This window comes from Lepus europaeus, chromosome 1 (genome assembly GCF_033115175.1).
Source record: "Lepus europaeus isolate LE1 chromosome 1, mLepTim1.pri, whole genome shotgun sequence".
NCBI classification, from domain to species: domain Eukaryota; kingdom Metazoa; phylum Chordata; class Mammalia; order Lagomorpha; family Leporidae; genus Lepus; species Lepus europaeus.
In genome coordinates this window covers 65797714-65820528 of record NC_084827.1, presented here as the reverse complement: position 1 = coordinate 65820528, position 22815 = coordinate 65797714, and the positions used below count along the sequence as shown (strand labels likewise).

General features: G+C 46.3%; 1 protein-coding gene across 5 annotated transcripts in view; it reads left to right on the top strand.

Moving 5' to 3' along the window:
- EPB41L5 (erythrocyte membrane protein band 4.1 like 5) overlaps positions 1 to 22815 on the top strand; it is a 116326-nt gene that overhangs the window by 66092 nt on the left and 27419 nt on the right. For 4 of the 5 annotated variants that reach the window (XM_062184301.1, XM_062184235.1, XM_062184082.1 and 1 more), the window contains exons 15-16: positions 3942 to 3984; positions 4395 to 4510. In XM_062184301.1, the coding sequence (XP_062040285.1) occupies positions 3942 to 3984; positions 4395 to 4510 (159 nt within the window). Of the gene's footprint in view, positions 1 to 3941; positions 3985 to 4394; positions 4511 to 7581; positions 8584 to 22815 lie in introns of those variants that run through there. The other variant, XM_062184348.1, reaches the window with a different exon arrangement.

The following is a 22815-nucleotide window of genomic DNA, read 5'->3' as shown; positions in this document are numbered from 1 at the left end:
GCCGTGGGCTTGCATTAGAGTCTGCTGAGTGCCCACAAAAGAACCGGACTCAGACGATGCTCACAATCTAGAGCCTTTGTGAATTTGTGTGCTTAAGCCGCTTCAGAAAGCTTTTTGGTTGCTTTTCCATACTGAGTATGATCAGCCTCACTTTGAGATTTTTGCTGTTTGCTTTTTTCTCTTGGAGAGCTATTGAAGGAGGACTGTGTTTAAGGGCTTTAAAACGATAAAAGCTGTCTGCGGTTTTGAACAATGGCTCCCCTCGGTTGCTGTGGCTGTCAGTTGGCTGTTACAGGTAAATACGGGCATAGAGCAGAAAGGAAGTGAGGGATTTTTTCCATGGGGAATTGTTAATTTGGTAAAAAAAAAAAAAAAATTGTATGTGTTTTCTCGGCTGTACACTGTTTCCTTGGAGTTATTTATAAGGTATGCTTTTAAGAAAAATGGCAGAGAAGTATTAGAGGTGTTCTGTGTTCTTAAACTCTTTTGTTTGTTTGCTTAATGGGTCATGGCTGCTTTCCTCCAAGGGAGGCGGAGACAGAGTGTTAGAGCTGCAGTAAGGGGTGAGCCCCTAGTGCAGTTAGCGGGGAGGCAAACAGTGTTCAGGCAATGGGATGCTGTTAAAACGTGGAGTGCTGCCTTTCATGCTTCTGAAATTCACGTATCTGATCAAAAAGTGGGTATAGTCTTGTTCCTAGGATTAACAGTGATTTAACTTTAATGGCTAAGTGTTGCTGTCTTTCATTAGTGATGCGTCTGGCTCTGGAAAGCACAGAAGGTGGGATACTAAAGGAGCCTTTTTATTGTGGCAGTGAGGGGTAGAGGGAGGAGGGGCTCCCCCGGAGGTTCCTGAGCATCAGTCACACCCGTGCTTCAGAGAGCCCGAGCTGGGCCTGGCGTTGAGGGCCTCTCAGGCCTGCCCTGCGCTTCTGTGTGTGGGAACAGTTTTGCTCCAGTGAACCATGGAAAACTGCACTGTTTGAAAACGAACAACTATTTGACCTAAAGAGCTTTTGACCTTGTAAACTTTGGAATTGGCTGATGTCAGTTATTTTCCTTATTATGGTTTCTCTCTTAACTTCTCGCCTGTGAGTCTTGACTGACAGAGTATATTAAGAAGAGGGGACTTTTTCAAGGGCGGTTGATATTGCAGTTACTGGTATTTTTTATATAGCCTAAGCAGGCAGTCTGGAAGACAGGAGAGAGGTAGAAGAAATCAGATGAATGGGGGGAGGGAGTTACTGCATGTAATCACTTAGAAAGGGGAAGCTTGGCCAAGGTCGGTAATACCAAGGGGTTCTCACACTCCGGGAACTGGAAGAGTGCATATAATTGTGAGAAAACAGTGCTGTCATCATCGCAAGTGATTTGAAGCAGGAAGCTGTGATCCAGCTAGTATCACCTCCAATAAGCACTTCTTTTTCATGTTATTCATCACCTGCTGAAGTTAGTGCCACTAGAAGAAAAGTTTCAGAGAGTAACTAACATCCTATAGACTGGTGATTCTGACTTGTGTACCATGCAGGCAAGGTGAGAGTCTATTGATTTTTAGGATAGTGGTTATGTTCCCCAACGTAGTGTGTTCTACAAGAGCTGTATGGCTGGTAAAACAAATTGTGCCTTCACACATGCAATTTGCAATTGCTGTAGCAATGGATCTATGTAAAACAGTATTTAACATTTTTTTTCATTGATTTAAGAGGTAGAGAGATATATAGAGAGAACACCAATCTGCTGGTTCATTTCCCAGATACCTGCAGTGGCCCCCAGCTGGGCTAGGAACTCAGTCCAGGTTTGCCATGTGGGCGGCAGGAACCCAGTTACTTGAACCATCACCACTGCCTCGCAGGCTCCACATCAGCTGAATATGAACCCAGGCGCTTGGATAGGGAATGCAGCTGTCCCAGCTGGTACCCTTAACTGCAGGACGTCACCTGCCTCGAAACGGTGTTTTTCAGTGGATTTTTTTTTTGAAGTTTTTAGTTTATTTTAATTTTATTAGAAAGGCAGAGGGGAAGATCTTCTGTTTGCTGCTTCTCTTCCCACAATAGCCTGGGCTGGGCTAGGCTGAAGCCAGGAGCCTAGCACTCAATCTGGGTCTACCACATGAATGGCAGGAACCCAAGTACTTGTGCTTCACCTACTGCCTCCCGAGAAGTTGGAAGCTGGATTGGAAGTGGAGACAAGACTCAAACTCGGGCATTGTATACGCAATGAGGGCTTAATTGCTGTACCAAGGTCTCACCTCAATAAGTGGTTTTGGTTGGCTGGTTTTACTTATCATTGTTCTTGGTGCTTTGTTAATATTAATTCATTTAATCCTCCTACATGTCTCATACAGATGGGGACCCCGAGGTGCAGAGAGCAGAGTTCATTAGCACGGCTTCAGGTTGACCCCACACAGTGGTAGTGCAAGCTGTGGTGACTCAGCTTGTAAGGGAGTGAAACAGGACATAAAGTGGGCTCACTGCGCGTGTCACATGGCCTTGCGACAAGGCCTCTTCATTCCTGCGTTCTGTCTTCGTTGATTGGCTTTCGTCAGTAGGTGGTTTTCATTTGGCTCTTACCCCCGTAAGAAAGGCCTCTGGTGCCGGCTTCAGTTTGCCGTGTCTGAGCTTTGCTTGTTTCCCGGTACTGGTGTGACACCTCCGCTGGGTGTAGGATTTTTGAGTCTGCTGTGGAGAAGCTGTGTTAACCTGATTCTGGGGTGATTTACTCTGAAGTCGCCTTGGCGCACCTAAGGTGCTCTTTCCTGCTTCTGGAAGGCCAGTGGCTTACAAGGAATTGAGCGGCTCTCATTCTGCATCTCATTTTTCTGGAACACAGTTTGTCGTTAACTCTGTAGCTTGTTTCTTTCAAGGGGTTTTCTTTTCTAACTTCGCATACGTTTCCTTCTACGTCGTGTGAATTCTTTACTTCAGAGATACCAATCATTTGTGTATGAGACTGTCTGAAGTCAGCAAGCTTTCTCTTCTCTTCTCTTGTGGTAGCATCTCATCTTTGATTGCCTGCTTAATCAAATATTTGCTGTATTTCTATGTTCCGTAGTTTGTTCCTGTCTGCTGTATTACAGGTTGAGGTGTTTTAAAGTGCCTTGGGTGGGGGTGGGCAGGAGGATGGGTACAGCCTAAACTAAAAATCTGAAGACGTTTTAAAATTACTTGAAAGAGAAGGTACATACAAAAATTTCTGACATTCAAGTTTCTGTTGAGACCTTTTGAAATAGGAAGTGCTGAGCTCTTGCTGACACTGGAGCTTTTTTTTTTTTTTACATATAGATTTATTTATTTTATTTATTTGAAAGGCAGTTACAGAGAGAGAAAGATCTTCCATCTGCTGGTTCACTTCCCAAATGGCCGCAGCAGCCAGAGCTGAGGCTGATCCGAAGCCAGGAGCCAGGAGCTTCTTCCAGGTCTCCCACATGGGTGCAGGGGCCCAAGGGCTTGGGCCATCTTCTGCTGCCTTCCCAGGCCATACAGAAAGCTGGATTGGAAGTGGAGCAGCCCATATGGGATGCCGGCCCCTACACTGGTGCTTCTTGAGAGGGTGGTAGTGTACAAAAGAAAGGATAGATGTGTATGTGGGCATTTAAGTTGGATGCCTTGAATTTAGGAAATGATTTGTTCTGCTCTCTTTACCATCTTTTACCATCTTCATCCAATGATGAAGCAAGGTTAATAGTAGTGTATACATCTCAAGCAGAATTAAGGTAACAGTTGAATAGAAACATCAAATGAGCAGGTTTATGGAAATGGCAGTTGTTTACTTATAAATGTTTTCTAGGCCTCTGACATTCTTAGTTTTGAATAACATACTTCATTTTCTTTATTTGAAATAAAACATTAATGTCTTAAGTGCTGTTTTCTTTAGGGTATTCTTACGAAGTGAAGCCCTGAAATTTTAAAGATAGTTTCTTAATCACTGTTTTTTCCCCTTTTCAGTGTACACAATAATGTTTCATCACAGAGTAATGGCTCCCAACAGGTAAGACAGTATGATACTCTCAACCACTGGAACACCATGGTCAAATACAGCAAACAGTGGTAGTATTAACTGGATTTTCAGAGAGCTGTGACCTTGTACAAGTTTTGTGCAATTCTCTTTTTCTTATCTTTGGAGTGGTGCAGTAATGCCTTAATTCCCTGTTGCTTTATTCTCTCAGGTGGTATAAACAGAACAGATGTTCTATAATACATTTCTATCTGTCAACCCAGAAAAATGAATCAAATTTAATATTTGGTTAAAGCATCTGTCTCTACAGTGATGTGTAACCTTCAAGCATTTGTTGACATTGTATTGTTTTGCTAAGTGATAGTATTCATTATAGTGTTCTGTGTGTTGTAAGGAGCTGTTATTAAGGCAAAGTAGATGATTTTTGTAATTTCTGTGCAAAGGCTTGGAGTGCGAGATCTGCTGTGCCTGTGATTCCTTCCACGACCTCCGGGCCTGTGTTGGTGGAGATAGAGAATCTTCCACGGAGTCCTGGGACAGAGCAGCACGACAGGAAATGGTTTGTTCACTCCTTAAACCAAAGTATTGCTTGCTTGATCATATTCTAAATTCCGAGCCATAATCTCAAGTGTACTTTCTATACTTGAAGGCAAATTATTCATATTTGTGAGTTGAAGAGAAGCATGTTGCTGAGCAGTTACGTGGGCTGGGAATGAGGAGGGGAACGCAGTTGTCTCAAGGAACAGCACTAGCCAGCTGCCTTTGTCTGGATCAGCCTGGCCCGGGAGTGGAGGGTGGCTCTCTGGTGAAAAGGACTGCTTTGCCAGTCACTGGCAACCTCCCAGATGGATAAGGAAAATATGTGTGCTCCATGGTACTCCACACAACAAGGTGTTACTACTTGGGGTATGTTTTCTTCATTAAAGACTGGAGATAAAGCCGAAGAGGAGGCAAGATTCAGGTTCAATAAAACAAAGGGTGACATACTCTGTTGTTTGGAGATCGAAAGATAATGTGTTGGGAGGCAAAATTTTCAGTGTCTTTTCCTAGATGAACAGTAAATACACAAATATGAATACTTTGTGACTTCTTGGAGTTAATCAGTTGGATTCATTCTTTGCCAAATCAATATGTGTGACTTGGGTGCGGGGAGGAGGGTGCTCCGTGGGAGTGATTCTGTGGAGTGGTCATATCGGGCGCGCCATCCATTCATTTTTTTATGCGTATTTAGAATGAACTTTGATAATCATAGGCCTTTCTTCTTTTTCTCTTGCTCAGTTTGTTTAGTACCTGAAATCTAATGAGTTTCTGTGGTGATCTCAAGGGGCTGGTCAGCTTTCTGTGCAGCCAGTTCTTCCTGCCTGGTGGTGGTCGGTGATTATTTTCAGTCTTTGCTACGAAATTTTTTTCACTGTTATTTTGGTGTAACTAACTGCAAGGTGCTTTGCTTTGGATGGTTGGGTATCTTTTTACTTCAGTTCCAAGTAACTTGCAATTAGGGTTGCAATTACAATTGAGGAAATTGCCTTTTTCCATTGCCTCCTTTGTTAAAATTCTTTTTTACTTGGGAGTGTGTTGGGGTACCTTGTATGTGCACATGTGGGTACACGCTTAACTGTAAATAATGAGGCTTCTAAATGTGAAATTTTAGTCTTATTTTTTGACACCACTAAAAAAGTCTTCCTCAGCTTCTTACTGAGAGCATGGCTTCAGCAGGCAGTGATGCAGTCTCTCCTTGTTAACCACCAGGTCCTCTTGACAAGGAGGCATAGTATTGAGACTTTAGCTGAAAAAGAGCTGTGTTAATATATGGACTTGTACGTGAATGTGGACTGAGAGTCCGGATGGGTTGTACCCTGTTTGGCAACACTAAATCTTTGTTTAGACTTTTTCCATTTTAATGGGTACACATTTAAGTCTGTTTAACTTGCTATGTTACACACTGCTCAGTTCCTTTGATAAAGCCTTTTAAAAGAGAGAACATTCAATTTGATTGAATTTCAAGGAAAGTGGTCATTTGGAGCTGTGTGTCCTCCTTCCTTTAGTGGTTGTGCTGAGACTGCATGCCTGTCGGCAAGGGCATGGAACTGAACGTGGAGCTGACATGCGTGGGAGCCGTGGAGTCTGCCTTTCTTTCTGTTCCTGCATGCTTTAATTCTTAGTACTCTTGGAAAAATATAAAACAGTCCTCCTTTAGAAAGTCATAAGTTAATAGCATTTGGAAATGCTCGCTAAATTTGAACAATTGGGCAGAATAATGGACCATGCTAATTCTGGCAGATAACCAGTTTAAGCTAAACCTCCCTCCTGTTCAAGTCTTCCCCTCCCCCCACCCCCCCACCTGCCATCTTTTCATGGCAACTTATTTGGGTAAATGACTTGGTGTAACAGTAACCTATAATTATCAGGTGTTCAAAGTATCACCTTTGGAGAAATAATTTATTTGATTAAATTATGTGGATGGTTTATAAATGGTGAAACAAAAGCTGGTATAGTATTTAGAACTCTTACATCTATAGGGGAGAACATAAGCCTAATTTAATTTTCTAAATTTTTAGAGACCCAAAGTGGAGGGTTCCAAATTTTGTGTGTTAGATCTGATGAACAGATAAGTCTTTAAGTTGAAGAAAGATGCTTTTATTTAAAAAAAGAAACCCTCCATGTTTATTCTGAAAAACTTGTTTTAGTCTGCTCAAGGAAAAAAAGATGAAAGTAAATAATATTTTGGTTAAATTAGGGAGAAACTGTTTTTAAAAATCCAGTTTTTAAAGATATCTTTTGTATGTGGTTTTTTTTCTTCCTTTGTAGCTGTTTTAAGTACATGCTGCCCCTTTTACTGTGTCCCGCAGCTTTGATTTGCTGCTCTTTCTACCGGAGGACTCTGGCCGGTTCTGAGCAAGGCCTGCACGGATGCATGTTTCGCTCTCGCTGCTCTAAGAGGCTCGTTCTGTAGTGCTGTGCCAGACGGCGTCTAATGTCCTATTCACCTGTTCCTTTCGGGGAGCTTAGAACCTCATCACACCTGTACCTGTTGAATTTCAATTTGAGATGCTGTGAACTTTGAGTATAGAAGGCACAGTGATTCTCCGTGAACTGGGAACGTGAATGTAAAATGACGTGGCCTGTTGAGGGGAGAGGATTTTTAAAATGTCCTCTAAATTTCCTTTCCTGGACTTCAGTTTTGTGAAATCCCTTAATTGGGGGGATGATTTTCAGCATTGCCCTTCTCCACCTGTGCCTTGGCTTGAAAGTAGAATTCTCATTTCAAGTATTTGAATTAAGTGGGTTGTGAGTATTTTTTTCTTTTCACTGGAACCCGGAACAATATTTCTGCCTGTGATTTTTATGGCAGCATCAGGAACAGATACAGTGTTTTGCTCTCTGTCAAGTCCCCGCTAATTAATTCACTAAACTGCTTCTGATTACTTACACGTATTTCCATCATGTTTACCTTTATGGACCCTCTCCCCCTTGGTTACTCTTGGTCGCTCTCCTTGCATGGGTAGGTGCTGATAACTGACTGCTCGTAGCCGTGCGCATGTTCATCACGGTGCTTTTCTCCTTTATGACATCCGTTTTCTCCTGTTCCTGTTGACTAACTGTGCTCCCCTCCCACTCCCAACCATCCAGGCTCTCTGCTGCCAGTGACTGCTTTCAACGTGGTGGAAACCAGTGGAACACAAGGGCCTTGCCCCCACCCCAGACTGCACATAGAAACTACACTGATTTTGTCCATGAGCACAATGTGAAGAATGCAGGAGTCCACCACGGTGCTCATATCCCCGGCCACACAGCCATGACCGAGATCTAAGTCATAATCCTCTTAGCCGTGGGACTCTGTTGTGCAAGTTGATGGTTACACGTTTCCTGGTGTCTGGAAAGGACGGATCGCAATAGGGGTGTTTGGGAGAATTTATTTTGAACTGAGTCACTAGTTCTATAGTGCTGATGTGATTTGATTCCTCTGGGAAAAAGGAAAGGCTCTGCTCTGAAGCAGCCATGACGCCCTCTGTTTCTGGGTGGAGACGTATGCGCACCGCTCCCATCTGGCAAGGGGTCTCGTGGTCCTAGCCTGTGGGAGCCTCACTCGGAACGTCTCAGGAGGAGGTGTGTGTGGTGAGCAGGCTTTCCCTTCTCCACCCACCGTGTGCCCTTCAGTTAAGACTGAGGTTAAACCAGTCAGAGCCTGAAGGCGTATCTGAAAGGCAGTGCGTCTGGCTGTGGCCGGTCAGCCTCCCGTGGTATGTTTTAACACCGTGCGTCCACCTGGCTTTCTGAACCGGCCCGTGCTTAGAGCTACCAGCTCAGTGCCTGGGGGTCTAATTAATGTAATTTTAATTAAAAACACTTTTACTTTTTAATGAACACAAATATTTCAAGTTACTAAAATCACAATAATGTCACATGTGTGGGGAGGTATATCTGGTTACTTTTGAATGGCCAACTGAATGCTTACGTTACTACTGGATGTTGCTATGAAATGGAAAATGTATTTACTTTTGTCTTTTCACTTCGTTCTCTTTTTCATCTCCCACACCTGACAGATTGCCCAGGTTTGTAACAGCCTCAAATTCTAGCCTTGTACAACCTTTAAAATAAATGTCTAAAGCCAAAATCGTATCATTTCTAGAAGGACTGGATGTGTGTCAGAATTTTTGATCCCTTTTGAACTTCCGAATGTCACGATCCAAGCTCTTTGAAATGTCTGCTCCTGATGGAGTGGCAGGTGATGGAAGGGAGTATTTCTTCTTTCACAGTTGTTTCAGATTTTAGAAGAATTTTAAAAACTTTCAAACTATGTGTGTAGAAATCTGAGGATATTTCATGTTCTGAGAATTCATAATGATTTAAGATAACGGAGCTTCATTGGGTAAAAGCTAACCCGTTCAACCCATCCTGCTCACCTCCAGGGTCGGCTTTATCCTTCGGATGCTCTGCTAGACAGATGGGAAGGCTGCAGAGGGCTTGCACGCTGGACTCACACGTAACACAGCTTGTCAGTAGGACACATGGTCAGCTGAACGGTAGAGAATGAAATACTGTGTAGGCAGGGTGCCAAGTCTTGAGTTTACCACCATCATCCCCACGGGGACAACACCCAAAATCTTCCTCAGCAGTTGTTCCTGAGTGTGAACAAATTCGCGTCTCACACAGCCCAGCTCCTGGCCTCCAAGCTTTTGGTTGTTCAGCAAGATCTCAAATTATTGCCACTGTTTGTGGTGATTCTTCTTTTAACAGGAAAGGGAATCTAGATTATAGTATTTTAAGCACAGAAACTCTGCGGTTTGTGCCATTTAGAAGAGACTTCATGGATATGATCATGGTGAAAGACCTGCTACTTCTATAAGTGTACTATACAAGCCGGAGTGCTGTGGTGGACAGCGGTGCTCTCCCAGTCTCCTAGAGTCCCAGCGTCTGGCTTCTCAAATTCTGAATTAACCTTGACATCTGCACATCACACACTGCTACAGTGCCTCAGTATATCTTAGCAGAATCTAAAACTGGTGTGTGGGCAGAGTGTAACCCTGGATTAAGGTCTTGCACTTGTGTTGAAAGTGGCCTTTTACTATTAGAATGTGAGTTAATCAGTGCTTTTTAGATTTGAATGATTAAAGAATCACATCATGGTTTTTCTTTCTTTGAAAACCTTGCTATAAAATCATTCATTTGAATTGCTGGTGAGAGAAGCTGGTTGGAGGAATTTGGGGGAGGCCACAGAGGGAGCAGGCATAGGAAGAGCAGGGAGGTACAGGTCAGATTGCTGTGTAAAAGTCTCCTGTCAGATGCAGATGGAGCATCACCTATCTGGAGGCCTTAAATCCAAAGGCATTTTGAGCATTGACAGGAGGCTACGAGTGGAAGATTCCATACCTGACCCCATGTGACGACAGGTTGCAGCCAAAACACAGGTACACTAAACCATTGCATAAAACTACCTTCAGGCTATGTGGATAGAAGTGTGTAGGAAACATAAATTAATTCTGTTTAGACATAAGTCCCATCACCCATTATGTGTATGCAAATATTCCACAATTTTTAAAAAATCTACAATCCAGAAGACTTCTGGTCACTCAGCCTGCATTGTGAATATTTCTCTTGCTACTGATACTTTCGAGCGGCACATACATGTTGCTCCCAGGGCTGTGAGGCACTCAGTTAGCTCCGCCTGCATTGGATTGCCACAGCCTTCCTGCACGTTATTATGCCCCAAACTCAAGAATTCTGGGTCTTGGGTTGGGGAAATAGCATCCTCCTGGGACAGCCCCTGCTTTTGACCACAGAGCATCTGCAGCACGGGGTCCAGGGTCGTGTCATTCAACCTCGAGTGCTTTGTTTCGCACGACTTCAACATCTTGGGTTAGGTTTATGTTTAAACTGTCTCTTGGCACATAAGGAGACTTAGAGAAACCCCACAGGACTGGTGATCTTGACACTTTGGCACACGAAAGATAAATGAGCTGTTTAACATCATGACGTCTTTTTATGGTAGAAACATTTTAAAGGCATTACCTCTCTCTGAGTCGAATCTAACCTTTTCTGACCTAGGTGGGGAATCTCAGACACTTTTAAATGACTTCACAGAGAAAAACATTTTATTTGCCTGACTGTGCATGTGTCTATTTTGAAAAGCAACTAGTTTGGGCATTCTAGTATAAACGTTCTGAAGTTTCCTATCAGTATAATTCAAGTGGCCTTTATTTGGGGTGGGATTTATTTAAAGTGTTGACCTCAGGAAACATTATTTTTAACACTTGTATGGCTCTTTAGGGGACAGTTTTCCAGGGTGTCAGCAGGGTAAGACAGGAAACAGAAACCTGTCCTTAGTGGAGACCAAGAGGCAGCTCGTCTCCCAGGATAGAAGGGTTGAGCAGGGCCTGAATTGCATTCATGTGGCTTGTAGCTTAGGACCTGGCTGACATGTGAATAACGGCTTGGATTTGCCAGCCTCGCTCGATCGCCTTGGCATGCCCTGGTGTCAGGCATTTCACCTTTGCCTCTTTTGTCCCAACAGTGAAATAATTGGAGGAGGTGGGGAGTAGAAGGGCTGGGCCGTTGCAGGTATCTGGCTTCCAGGCCTAAGACGAACCCCACATGTTGGTCTCCTGGTCCCTTTGTGTGCACAGATGGAAACAGAGCTGGGGACTGTGGCTGTACTGGTTACAGCAGCTGTGACCGTGGGTGCGGTAGTTGTTTAAACCGTGATGCTTGGCAGTCATGATTGGGACAAACACTTCATTTATTAAGCAATAGTGCATTGCTTAAAAGGCCATTATTTCCTCGTTTAGGCTTTGTTGGATTTGAGAATAATAATATGCTGAGTTCCATTAGTTCATTGTTCATCCTTGGTGTTGGGGCTTATCATATGGATCAAGGTCAACTTGTGCCGATAGCACTGAATCTCTGCCACCATACGCTTCCGTCCTTTATTTCATGGTGAATCTTACCACCGTCGGTAATGCCGGTGTCCAGAACTGTAGTGAACGCCTGCAGGTGAGGTGCTTTCAGTAGAGTTGACAGTAGTGGGAGAAACAGCTCTCTGTCCCTGCCTCTTCTTCCGCACCGCTCCGCCTGCAATATGATACATGAGCTCTTTTCTAGGGGTTGTGAATCCTGTGGACTTTGGTGTCGTGTTCTTCCTCAGCTCCCTCTTTTGCAGAGCAAAAAAACCTTACCATTCTGTTACTGTAAATATTTACCTGAGTCTTGTGAAATCATTGTGAGAATTGAATGTTGTTCAGTTAACGTCTACCCTGGTATAATAGAAATTATTTGGGCCAGTGTTCGGGACACAGCTTGGGACACCTGCATCCCATATAGGAGTGCCTCGGTTCAAGTCACAGCTCTACTTCACATCCTAGCTTCCTGCTAATGTGCACTTGGGAGACAGCAGGAGATGACTCAAGCAAGTACTTGGCTCCCTGCCACCGATGTGGGAGACCTGGATGAAGCTCTCAGCTCCCAGCATTGGCATGGCCTAGCCCCAGGTGTTGCAGGCATTTGGGGAGTGAATCAGGGGTGTAAGATACACCCCCTTCTCTCTGCCTTTCAAATAAATAAAACATTGATTTAAAAAAGAAACAGACTGGGACATGAGCCATGTCGCTTTCAGTGTAAGAAGTGCTTAGTCACTGCATTTCCTTCACAGTTCGTGACCATTGCCGGTGTAGTCATACGCAAGCTGCTTTGAGCTCTTTGAGCTGATGGGGATTGGCACACGTACTAGCCTCCCTAAAGTAGTAAGAAAATTGTTGAAATTGGTGAAAGGAAAATGAGTTTCTTGAGGCTTTTTAAGCTGATGCATTCTATTTTTGTACTGAAGCGGAAAAACAAATGTTTCTGTCCTTCCTGAAGGGGTTGTTCTCACCGGTTTTTTATTAGCAGGGCATTCCCTGAGCCCCTGTGTTCCTAACCAGCAGCTGTGGCCTCAGCCCGAGGTGCGGCACTGGCGTGAGCGTTTCCCACGCTGTTCCTGACAGCTGGCCAGCATTGTTAGTGTTGGCGTACAGAAGGCAGCTCTGACCTGGAGAACAACATTCTCTAGAGACTCTGACCGAAGACTCCCTCAGTGGGGCAATAAACCTGCAGCTCCTCTTCCAAACAGGTTCGGCAGCTGTAGCTCTTATTTTTGTGTTGGTCATGGAAGTTTTCATTCGTTTCGTTATTAACTAACTTTAATTAAAGAACTGAGAGCAGTGTGTGGTGAGGATTTGCAAGAGATGGCAGATCCTTCATGCAGCTTGTCATCTCAGTGTAAGCCGCTTACCTTTCTAGAGGTAAAGTAAAAGGGGAGAACGAAAAATAAGATGATAGAAGGGTGATCGTCGGCTTGATTTAGCTTGTGGCATTAGGTTAGAGGAGGGTCCAGAGTAATGGTAGAAATCATCTCAAGAGGTAAAGTGTCACCAGACTATGACTACCCAGAGGAGTGTCTTACCACAAAGAGACCTGGCCATTAGCTTCAGAAATCGTGTAATTGTGAACTCTCTAGGAGTTTAGATAGCTAAGACCTATGTGTAACAACTTGTCTCAGTTCTGTCTGGGGGCACCAGCAGCAGAACTCTGGAAATCTCTAGAAAGACGCATGAAGAGTTGGGTACTCTGGAATATCCACATTATCATTTCAGAATTTCACAATCATATTAGGGCAATAATAATGAGAAGTATTTTAGAATATTGAAAACAAACCAAGGAGTCTAGATTTGGTAATGAGACCTGGAGCATTTATTGCTTTTTTTTTTTTTTAAACTATTTATTTATTTGAAAGGCAGAGTTAGAGAGAGGGAGAGATCTGCTGTGTAACTCAAATGACCACATGGCTGGGGCTGGGCCTGGGCCGGGCCAGAGGCAGGAGCCTAGAACTCCATCTGGGTCTCCCATGTGGGTAGAAGGAACCCAAGCACCTGGGCCATCTTCTGCTTTCCCAGAAGCACTAGCCGGAAGCTGGAGGAGTATTGGAGTGTCTGGGACTCAAACCTGGCACTCACATGGGGTGCTGGTGTTGCAGGCAGTGCCTTAACCTGCTGTGTCACAGCGCCAAACCCCTGCTGCGTTTTAAGTGAAAGATTCAGGGCATCTGGTATTAATTTTTTTTTTTATTCACCTCCTTTGTTGAACACCTGCCAGAGAACCTCCCTGGTCCATCTGTCCGTCCTTCCCTCCCTCCCTCCCTTCCTCCCTTCCTTAACTTCCTTAACTTCCCTGTGCAGGTGCTTCCAATTCCTTGACCCTTCTCCTGTTCTGAGCATCTGGTTAAATCCCTGATTTATTCTAGTTAAACTCTGTGTCCTGTGCTTGCAGATGGTGACTGTGAAATGCACACAACCTTATTGAATGGTCCTACTTTTAAGTCTTGACCATTGGGCTCAAGTGGGCTGTCAGTGCTGCCGCTAGTGTCTGTCCCATCCCCTCAGCCTGTTCTCCCATTGTGTGGCCAGCTTTCCTCTTCTTTCAAACCATTACCAGCTCCTCATTTCTCACTTTTTTTTTTTTAAAGGTTTATTTATTTATTTGAAAGAGTCACAGAGAGAGACAGACAGAGATATTCCATCTGCTAGTCCACTCCCCAGATGGCTGCAATGGTGGAGCCTGGGCCAGGCCAAAGCCAGGAGCTTCCTCCAGGTTTCCTATGTGGGTGGCAGGGTCCAGACACTTGGACCATCGTCTGCTGCTTTTCCCAGGCTGCTAACAGGGAGCTGAATTGGAAGTGGAGCAGCCGGGACTCATCACAGGCTGCGGCTTTATCCCCTCTGCCCCTCTTTCTGATTCTTCACTCTTAAGTTGATCTTGCTTCGTGTTTTACTGAGGAAGCAGGGTCCAGAAGAATCTGCGGTCTTCTCCCATGGTGTCATCAGTGAGGGAGTCTGTGTTTGGGCATGCTTCCTGTGCGTCCCCGGCTGCCGTCCACATGGACCCGTGCTCTTTCCTCTGCTCTGCTGGATCCTGACCCTTGATTACTCAGGAAAGTCCTTGCAGCGGTCTGCCTTCTGTTATGTGTCGCTCGTGTTTCCTGTGTACTGGAAACAGGTCCTGTGACATCATTGAGAACTCCTTCCTCCACCTACATGGCCGTGAAAGCTGCCTGCTGCCTGAGAGTCGCCTTCCAAAGAATGGCGTTCTCGTATGTGTGGCAGCGGTTTTCAGCAGTTGGCACTAACTGTCTGTTCTGGTATCAGTTACTGTATGACGGTTAGGCAAGAGATGGAAGCAGAGTGTCTTCATGAGGGATGTTCACATCTGTAGAACCGCTCTGCCTGGGGTGGCAGTGGCACGCCGCGAGCTCCACCAAAGCAGCCCTTGTTAGGTCACGGGTGACCTCCACGTATCTGATCCAGTCCATTGTCTCACTTTGTTAGCACCGACAGCAGGTGCTCACTTCCTTCCTCGTGAACTGCTCTCTTCACTTAGGGACGCCACTCTCTTGTAAGCGTCTAACTGCCCTAGCCATGGTTTATTGGTTCCCTTTGCTAGTTCTTTCGTTCCTTCTTAGCTCCCTAATCCCTAAGCTCTGTCTTTAGGACATTTTCTGTAACAATACATTCCCTTGGTGGCCTCGCTAGTGTTCTCTGGTTTACGAACACCACGGATACACCAGCCGTTTCTCAGTTTATGTCACCAGCCTGGACTTCTTTACTTCCAGACTTGGATATACGCCTGCCTACTTGATGTCTCAGCCTAGGAGTTCATACAGGCATCTTATCTTTTAAAATGTTCATTTTCTGGGCCGGCACTGTGGTGTAGTGGGTAAAGCCGCCGCCTGCAGTGCCGGTATCCCATATGGGCGCCAGTTCGAGACCCAGCTGCTCCACTTCCCATCCAGCTCTCTGCTATGGTCTGGGAAAGCAGCAGATGACCCAAGTCCTTGGGCCCCTGCACCCGTGTGGGAGACCCGAAAGAAGCTCCTGGCTCTGGATCGGTGCAGCTCCGGCCATTGTGGCCAATTGGAGAGTGAATCAGCGGATGGAAGACCCTTCTCTCTCTCTGCTTCTCCTTCTCTCTCTGTGTAACTCTTTCAAATAAATCTAATAAAAAATGTTTATTTTCATCTACTTGACAGCCAAAAAGAGATGCTCCATCCTCAGGTTCATTCCCCAGTGCCTGAAAAGCCAGGACTGGGCTGGGACGAAGCCAGGAGCCCAGAACTGCAGCCAAGTTTGTGTGCTTGGCAGGGCCCAAGCATTGGAGCCATCACCAGCTGTCTCCCAGGGCGCAGTAACAGGAAGCTGGATTGGAAGCACAGTAGCAGGGATTCCAGCTAGCACTCCAGTATGGGGTCCTGACCTGCTGTGCCACAGCGCCCTCTCTGGCGTCTTATTTTTTGTAGCCCTTTTATTCTGAAATAATGGTAGGTTTATGGAACAGATACGTGGATACTGTGGAGAGCATCCACAACCCCTCCTTAGCTTTCTCTAATGTTAACATCCCATACTACAGTGGTTCGATAGCACTGTTAGCAAACTAAGAAATTGACGTTGGTCAATACCATTAAGCTTTCTCCAGTCTTTCCCCAGATGGCCTAGCCCCTGACCCAGAGTCCTGTGTTGCATTCAGGATGTGGCCCTCCGTCACTGCGTGTTGTTGGTGACGTTTTAAGAGCACTGGTTCGAGGCCTCATAGAACGCCTCAGGTTGGGGTTGTGCCGTGTTTTCATGTGATGAGATGGATGCCACACATTTTGGGGAGAACACTGTGAGGTGATGTTGGGGCGCTCAGATTTCCCATGTTCAGAATGGCACAGCTGACGCCTCTAGTCTGCGCAGGTTTTCCTGTCCGTAGGCCTGGTGGGTGAGGAATTCTAGAGGTGTTGCCCAGTGGTCTGTGCTTGCCCAAGCTGCCCTCCGAGAAGGCCTGGTGCATACTCAAGTTTGAGCGGCACTGACTTAGCCCGGGGCACCTGTAGTCACCTTGACTCCTCTTTGTCTCCTACTTATTGGTCAGTAAGTCCCGCCTGCCCTGTCTTCTAGATGTATCCGGAATCCACCCCTTGTGGCCGTCTCTGCTGCTCCCAGAACCCTTTTCCTGGGTCTCCCAGCCATTGCCCTTGTTCATCTGTGTCTGATGTGACCACGTCACTGCTCTGTCAGACCCATCGTCTCGGCTCCCTCAGACCAAAACCCCAAATCTCACATTGCCAAGAATGCCTGACCCTGCTCCTTTGCCTCCAGATTCCCCTCTGCTACCGCTTGATCAAACGTGCCAAGAACAGGGGGTCTTCAGAAAGTTCATGGAAAGCACAGTATGAAAAGGATATGCATGGATTTCAAGTTGGTGGTTTTTTCTTCTTTCACCAAAATAAACCTATCTGGAGCTGGACCAGACTGAAACAGGGAGCTGGGAACTCAGTCCGAGTCTCCTGCATGGATAGCAAGGACCCTAGTACTTCAGCCATCATGGCTGCTATTCATTGGTGGGAAGCTGCAGTCAGAAATGGAGCCAGAACTCAAACCCAGGGACCCTGATGAGGGGCGCAGGCATCCAAGCTGATCATCCACCCCTAAGCTTACCTTTTTTTTTTTTAAATATTTTATTCTTTTTTTTATTAGAAAGGTGGAGAAATGGAGTTCTTGCATCTGCTGGTTTACTCTCCAAATGCTCTTGGCAGCCAGCACTGGGCCAGGTGAAACCAGAAGCAAGGAATTCACTGTGGGTCTCCCATGGTAGTGGTCTTTTGCTTGAGCCACTGTCAGCTGCATCCCAGGGTGCAACAATAGCAGGAAACTGGATCATAAAGGGAGCTGGAGGGCCGGCGCTGTGGTGCAGTGGGTTAGTGTCCTGGCCTGAAGCGCCAGCATCCCATATGGGCGCCGGTTCGAGACCCGACTGCCCCACTTCCGTTCCAGCTCTTTGCTATGGCCTGGGAAAGCAGTAGAAGATGGCCCAAGTGCTTGGGCCCCTGCACCCACGTAGGAGACCTGGAAGAAGCTCCTGGCTCCTGGCTCCGGATCGGCGCAGCTCCAGCCATTGAGGCCAATTGGAGAGTGAACCATCGGATGGAATACCTCTCTCTCTCTCTCTCTCTCTCTCTCTCTCTCTCTCTCTCTGCCTCTCTGCCTCTCCGCCTCTCCGCCTCTCTTCTTCTCTCTCTGTGTAATTCTGACATTCAAATAAATAAATCTTAAAAAAAAAAAAAATGGAGCTGGAACTCGAGCCAGGCTCTTGGTTGTGGGATGTGGGCACCTCAAACAGCTTCCTAACTGCTACACCAAACATCTGCCTCCCAAACTTATCTTTTAATTCCACTTTTACATAAAATTAAAGATTGATTTACTTGAAAGAGTGACAGGGAGACACAGATCTTCATCCACTGGTTCATCCCTCAAATGGCCACAACAGCCGGGGCTGGGCCGTGCTGAAGCCAGGAGCCCAAAATTCCATCTGGATCTTCCACGTGTGTGGCAGGGACCCAAGTATTGAGCCATCAACTGCTGCTTTCCCAGGTATGCCAGCAGGGAGTCCAAGCCTTGCTCATATGGAATACTGGCATGGTAGGTGGTGGCTTAACCTGCGCCACAGTGCTGACCCCTGCACACGCTTTCAGTATTGTTTTTAAAATTTATTTATTTGAAAGGCAGAGTAACACATTTTCTATCAGCTGATTTTACCCTCCAGATGCCCACAACCACCAGGGCTGGGCCAGGCCAAAGCCAGGAACCAGGAGCTCCTTCTGGGTCTCCATTGTAGGTGGCAGGGACCCAAGGACTTGAGCCATCATCTGCTGCCTCCCAGGGTGCATGTTGGCTGGAAGATAAATCAAAAGCAGAAGGGAGATGGAACCCAGGATTCCAGTATGGGATGCAGGCATCCCAAGCTGTGGCTTAGTTTGCTGCACCACAACATTGACCTGGCACTCCACAAACTTTCTGTGTGTTCCCTCTGAAAACCTTTGTACTTCACTGCTGCCTGGATTTGATTCCCCTCTGGGCTCTCATATGGTGCAGCCAGCACATCGGGGATTCTTGGCAGAGGAGAGAGCCCTATTCTAACTGCTCGTAAATACTGGTGTGCTTCCCCTCCCCCATCCTTGGTGTTCCTGGCCCACTTAACCTGCTTGATGTTTTTCCTCAAGGCACTTCATCTTGCATGTTGCAGGCTTACTTGCTTGTAGGGAGAGCTTTTGTTTCCTTTCTTCCCATAACACGTGCTCCATTTATACTGATGGAGTGAGTGAACGTCTCGACACACTTGGTGATGAAGAAATAGTCCAGGTGCTATCCTTGGCTTCAAGAAGTTGACACTCAAACTGTGGCGATGGGCAGTTTTACAAATAATGGATCCTAGTGTGGCTAGATAAGCCGCAAGGTCCTGGAAGAGCTGAAGAGGTTGTATTTAACATGGTTTCCTGGCATTTGCTTCCTTTCTCGATGGATATGTACAGTCAGGAGCCTCGGGTAGGTAGAGCTTTGGAGGACAAGATACTGATGGATGGGAACCCATAGTGGTGTCATTCCTGATATTGATAAATATGTATTTTTTCATGATTAGTCTACCTAGAAGTTACCAATTATATTGAGCTGCTTTTTTTTTTTTTTTAAATTTTTGACAGGCAGAGTGGACAGTGAGAGAGAGAGACAGAGAGAAAGGTCTTCCTTTTTGCCGTTGGTTCACCCTCCAATGGCTGCCGCGGCTGGCGCGCTGCAGCCGGCGCACCGCGCTGATCCGATGGCAGGAGTCAGGTGCTTCTCCTGGTCTCCCATGGGGTGCAGGGCCCAAGCACTTGGGCCATCCTCCACTGTACTCCCGGGCCACAGCAGAGAGCTGGCCTGGAAGAGGGGCAACCGGGACAGGATCGGTGTCCTGACCGGGACTAGAACCCGGGGTGCCAGCACCGCAAGGCGGAGGATTAGCCTAGTGAGCTGCGGCGCTGGCCTGCTTTTTTTTTTTTTAAGATTTATTTATTTATTTATTTATTTGAAAGTGGTACAGAGAAAGAGGGAGAGACAGAGAGCGATCTTCCATCTGCTTCCATCTCCCCCAGTGGCCACAATAGCTGGGACTGGGCCAGGTCAGAGCCAGGAGCCAGTAGGTTTATCCAGGACTCCCAAGTGGGTGGCAGGAACCCAACCTCTTGGGTCATCTTTTGCTGCTTTCCCAGGCCATTAGCAAGGAGCTGGATCAGAAGTGGGGCATCCAGGACACAAACTGTCCCCCCCATAGGATGGCAGCATCACAGGTGGTGGCTTTACCCACTATGCCACAGTGCTGATCCTTCTATTGAGCTTCTTAAGAGCTAACTCTTGGTTTAATTGATTTTGACCTATTTTTCCTTTAATCTTTATTATTTCCTTTCTTCTTACTTTGGACTTTAATTTCCTCATCTTTTTCCTGTTTTTCAAGGTGTAAGCTTAGGCCACTGATAGAGAGCTTTCTTTCTAATAGGATTTTTATTTGAGAAGTAGAGCAAGAGGGTCTAGAACTCTATAATCTTCTGGTTCACTCTCCACATCTCACAGTGGCAGGCTGAACCAAGCCAAAGCTGGGAGCCAGGAGCACAATCCAGGTTTTCCCCACGCATGGCAGAAATCCACTTACTTGGGCCACCAGTGCTGCCTCCCCATGGTCCACATTTACAAATGGTTGGAGTCAGAAGCCGGAACTAGTTAAGTGCAGACATTCCAGTGTGCAACCCGGGTGTCTTAGCCAACATTTTTTTTTTTTTTTTTTTTGGACAGGCAGATTTAGACAGAAAGGTCTTCCTTTTCGATGGTTCACCCCCAAAATGGCCGCTACAGCTGGTGCATAGCGCCAATCCGAAGCCAGGAGCCAGGTACTTATCCTGGTCTCCCATGCGGGTGCAGGGCCCAAGCACTTGGGCCATCCTCCACTGCACTCCCGGGCCACAGCAGAGAGCAGGACTGGAAGAGGGGCACCCGGGACAGAATCTGGCACCCTGACCGGGACTAGAACCCTGGGTGCCGGTGCCGCAGGTGGAGGATTAGCCAAGTGAACCACGGCACCGGCCTTAGCCAACATCTTAACCTCTAGGCTAACCTCTGGCCCCTGTCACGAGCTTTACTTCTCATCTACATACTGCCTTAGTGTCACCTCACAAATTTGGTTATGCTATGCCTCCATTTAGTTCAAAATATTTTCCTTTCCAATTCCTGTTTGATCCACGGTATTGTTCACGTCTTTACAGCATCTTCACATGCACGTGTCTTGTTTGAGCCTCACAACAACCCTGTGAGGTCCCTCTTAGAGGGAAAGGCGTGGACGTAGGACACGCATGTGGGCACACCACCTAGAATTCCACGAGAGCTTTTGAGGTGTGCACCTGGGGCCGTGTGCAGGAGAGGGGGTTGTGGAAGGTGGTGTGTCAGCACAGAGACACTCAGAAATAACCTGGAGCCCATCTTCTCCCGCTTCCTTCCTGTGAGCCTTTCCCCTTCCTCGCTTTCTTCCCCTCACAGGATCCCTCCAGCTCTGCGGCTCTCCCGCATCTCTACTGTGTCTCTGCAGAGTGCTTTGAGACTCAGTCTTGGTTTTTAGGATCGAAATATTTTTGTTTGAAATGATCAGAAAATATAAGAAAAAGAATTTTGTTTTGAAGAAATTACTCAATGTCCATTTTACCTCACTTTAAAACCTTGAAAATTGTGCCTTTTGGAGCAGATGAAGACAGGAAGGTACATAAGCAAATCAAAATCAGTTTTTAAAAATATTTTAAAGAATTCAAAAATCTTTTCTTCTCCCAGTGTAACTCTGAAATATTGTCATTGCCTATTTGTCTCTCTGAGGGGCAGTTAATTCTGACAGGCCAGAGAAAATACGACCTGCTTGTTCAGCTCCGTACTGATGAACGTGTGATGGATGAGTGGATGGGTGGATACAGGAATGTTCCTCAGTGTCATTCCTGTACCTGGTTGAGAATAGTGTTTCAAATGTAAAGAACTCAAGTATAATCAGTACCCGTGAACACTGGATTCAGTAAGCTTGCAGGTAGGGGGCCAGTGTTGTGGTGTGTGCATAAGCTGCCACTTAACAATGCCAACTTTCCATATGGGACCTGATTAGAGTCCTGGCTGCCCCACTTCTGATCCAGCTCTCCGCTGTGGCCTGGGAAAGCAGTAGAAGATGGCCCAAGTCCTTGGGCCCCTGCACCCACGTGGGAGAACCGTAAGAAGCTCCTGGCTTTGGTCTGGCTCAACCCTGGCCATTGTGGCCATTTGGGGAGTGAACCAGTGGATGGAGGATTGATGTCTTTTTTCCTCTCTCCCTCTTTCTCTCTCCCTCTTTCTCTCTCTCTCTCTCTGTCTCTGTCTCTGTCTCTGCCTTTCAAATAAAAAATCTTTAAGAAAAAAAAAGGATATAGGTAAAGGACAACAGAGAGCTCCTGGCCTGGCGTTGGTTGAGGATTGGTTGAAGCAGTCTGCCAGTCAGTGCAAGGGAGGCATCCAGGCCTGGGGGCTGGGGAACTGGGGAGACGGTGGGTCCTGCCGTGGTGAGTGGTGCGAGCATGGCAGCAGAGGCCCAGATAGCACAAGGGCAGGAGAGAAAGCCTTGGAAGCCAGGCGCACGTGGGAACCAGGTCAAGTCGAGCCCCGGCCAGATCTTAGAAGCCGATGTGCTGACGACTGTCTCCAGCTGAAGGACTTCCTGTGACACGGTGGCAGGTATCCCGCTCCGCCACTGATCTGCGTCACAGAGTTGCACTGGTCTTCCTGTGCCTCGCTCCCTTTCCAGCTTCTGGCCTTTGTGTCCAGGATTCCCTCTCCTCCCAGACTTCCCTGATAGTCCCGCATGTCCTCAGCTTCCAGGAAAGCCAGTTATCCCTCCAGCACCTTAAGATCCCCAGGACATACTAGGCCTGGCGTGCCTGGCAGGTAACTGTCCAGTGGAAATATATGTCACTATGGACTGTTAGTGCTAAGTTTATGTATTGTTGATTTCTGCCTGCTTGTTCTGTCAGTTACTAAGAGAGCAGTGTGGAAATATCCAGCTATGATTATAGAGTTGTGCACTTCCGTCTGCAGTGTTACCAGTTTGGGCTCATGTATTTGAAGTGCTGCCATTGGGGTGATAAGTGTTCCGGGCTGTTACAGTCTCTGAACTCACCCCTTTGCTGTGACCTTGACTTTGCTATCAGCATGTCTCTTCTACCTTTCTTTGACTACTGTTACCATGGTATATCTTTATCCTTTTGCCTTTAATCTTTTTGATCTGTTACGTGTAAATTGTGTTTTGTGTGGGCAGTATGTAATTGGATTCTGCATCTTAACTGACAAGTCTCTGCATTCGAAGAGTGGACTATTTCGACCATTGCTGTTCAGTATGATTAAGTTTCAGTATCTCCTCTTGCCGTGTGTCCCTTTCATTAATCAGTATTTCATATTCTGTTTATTTCCTTTATTCACTCCTTAGCTGTAACTG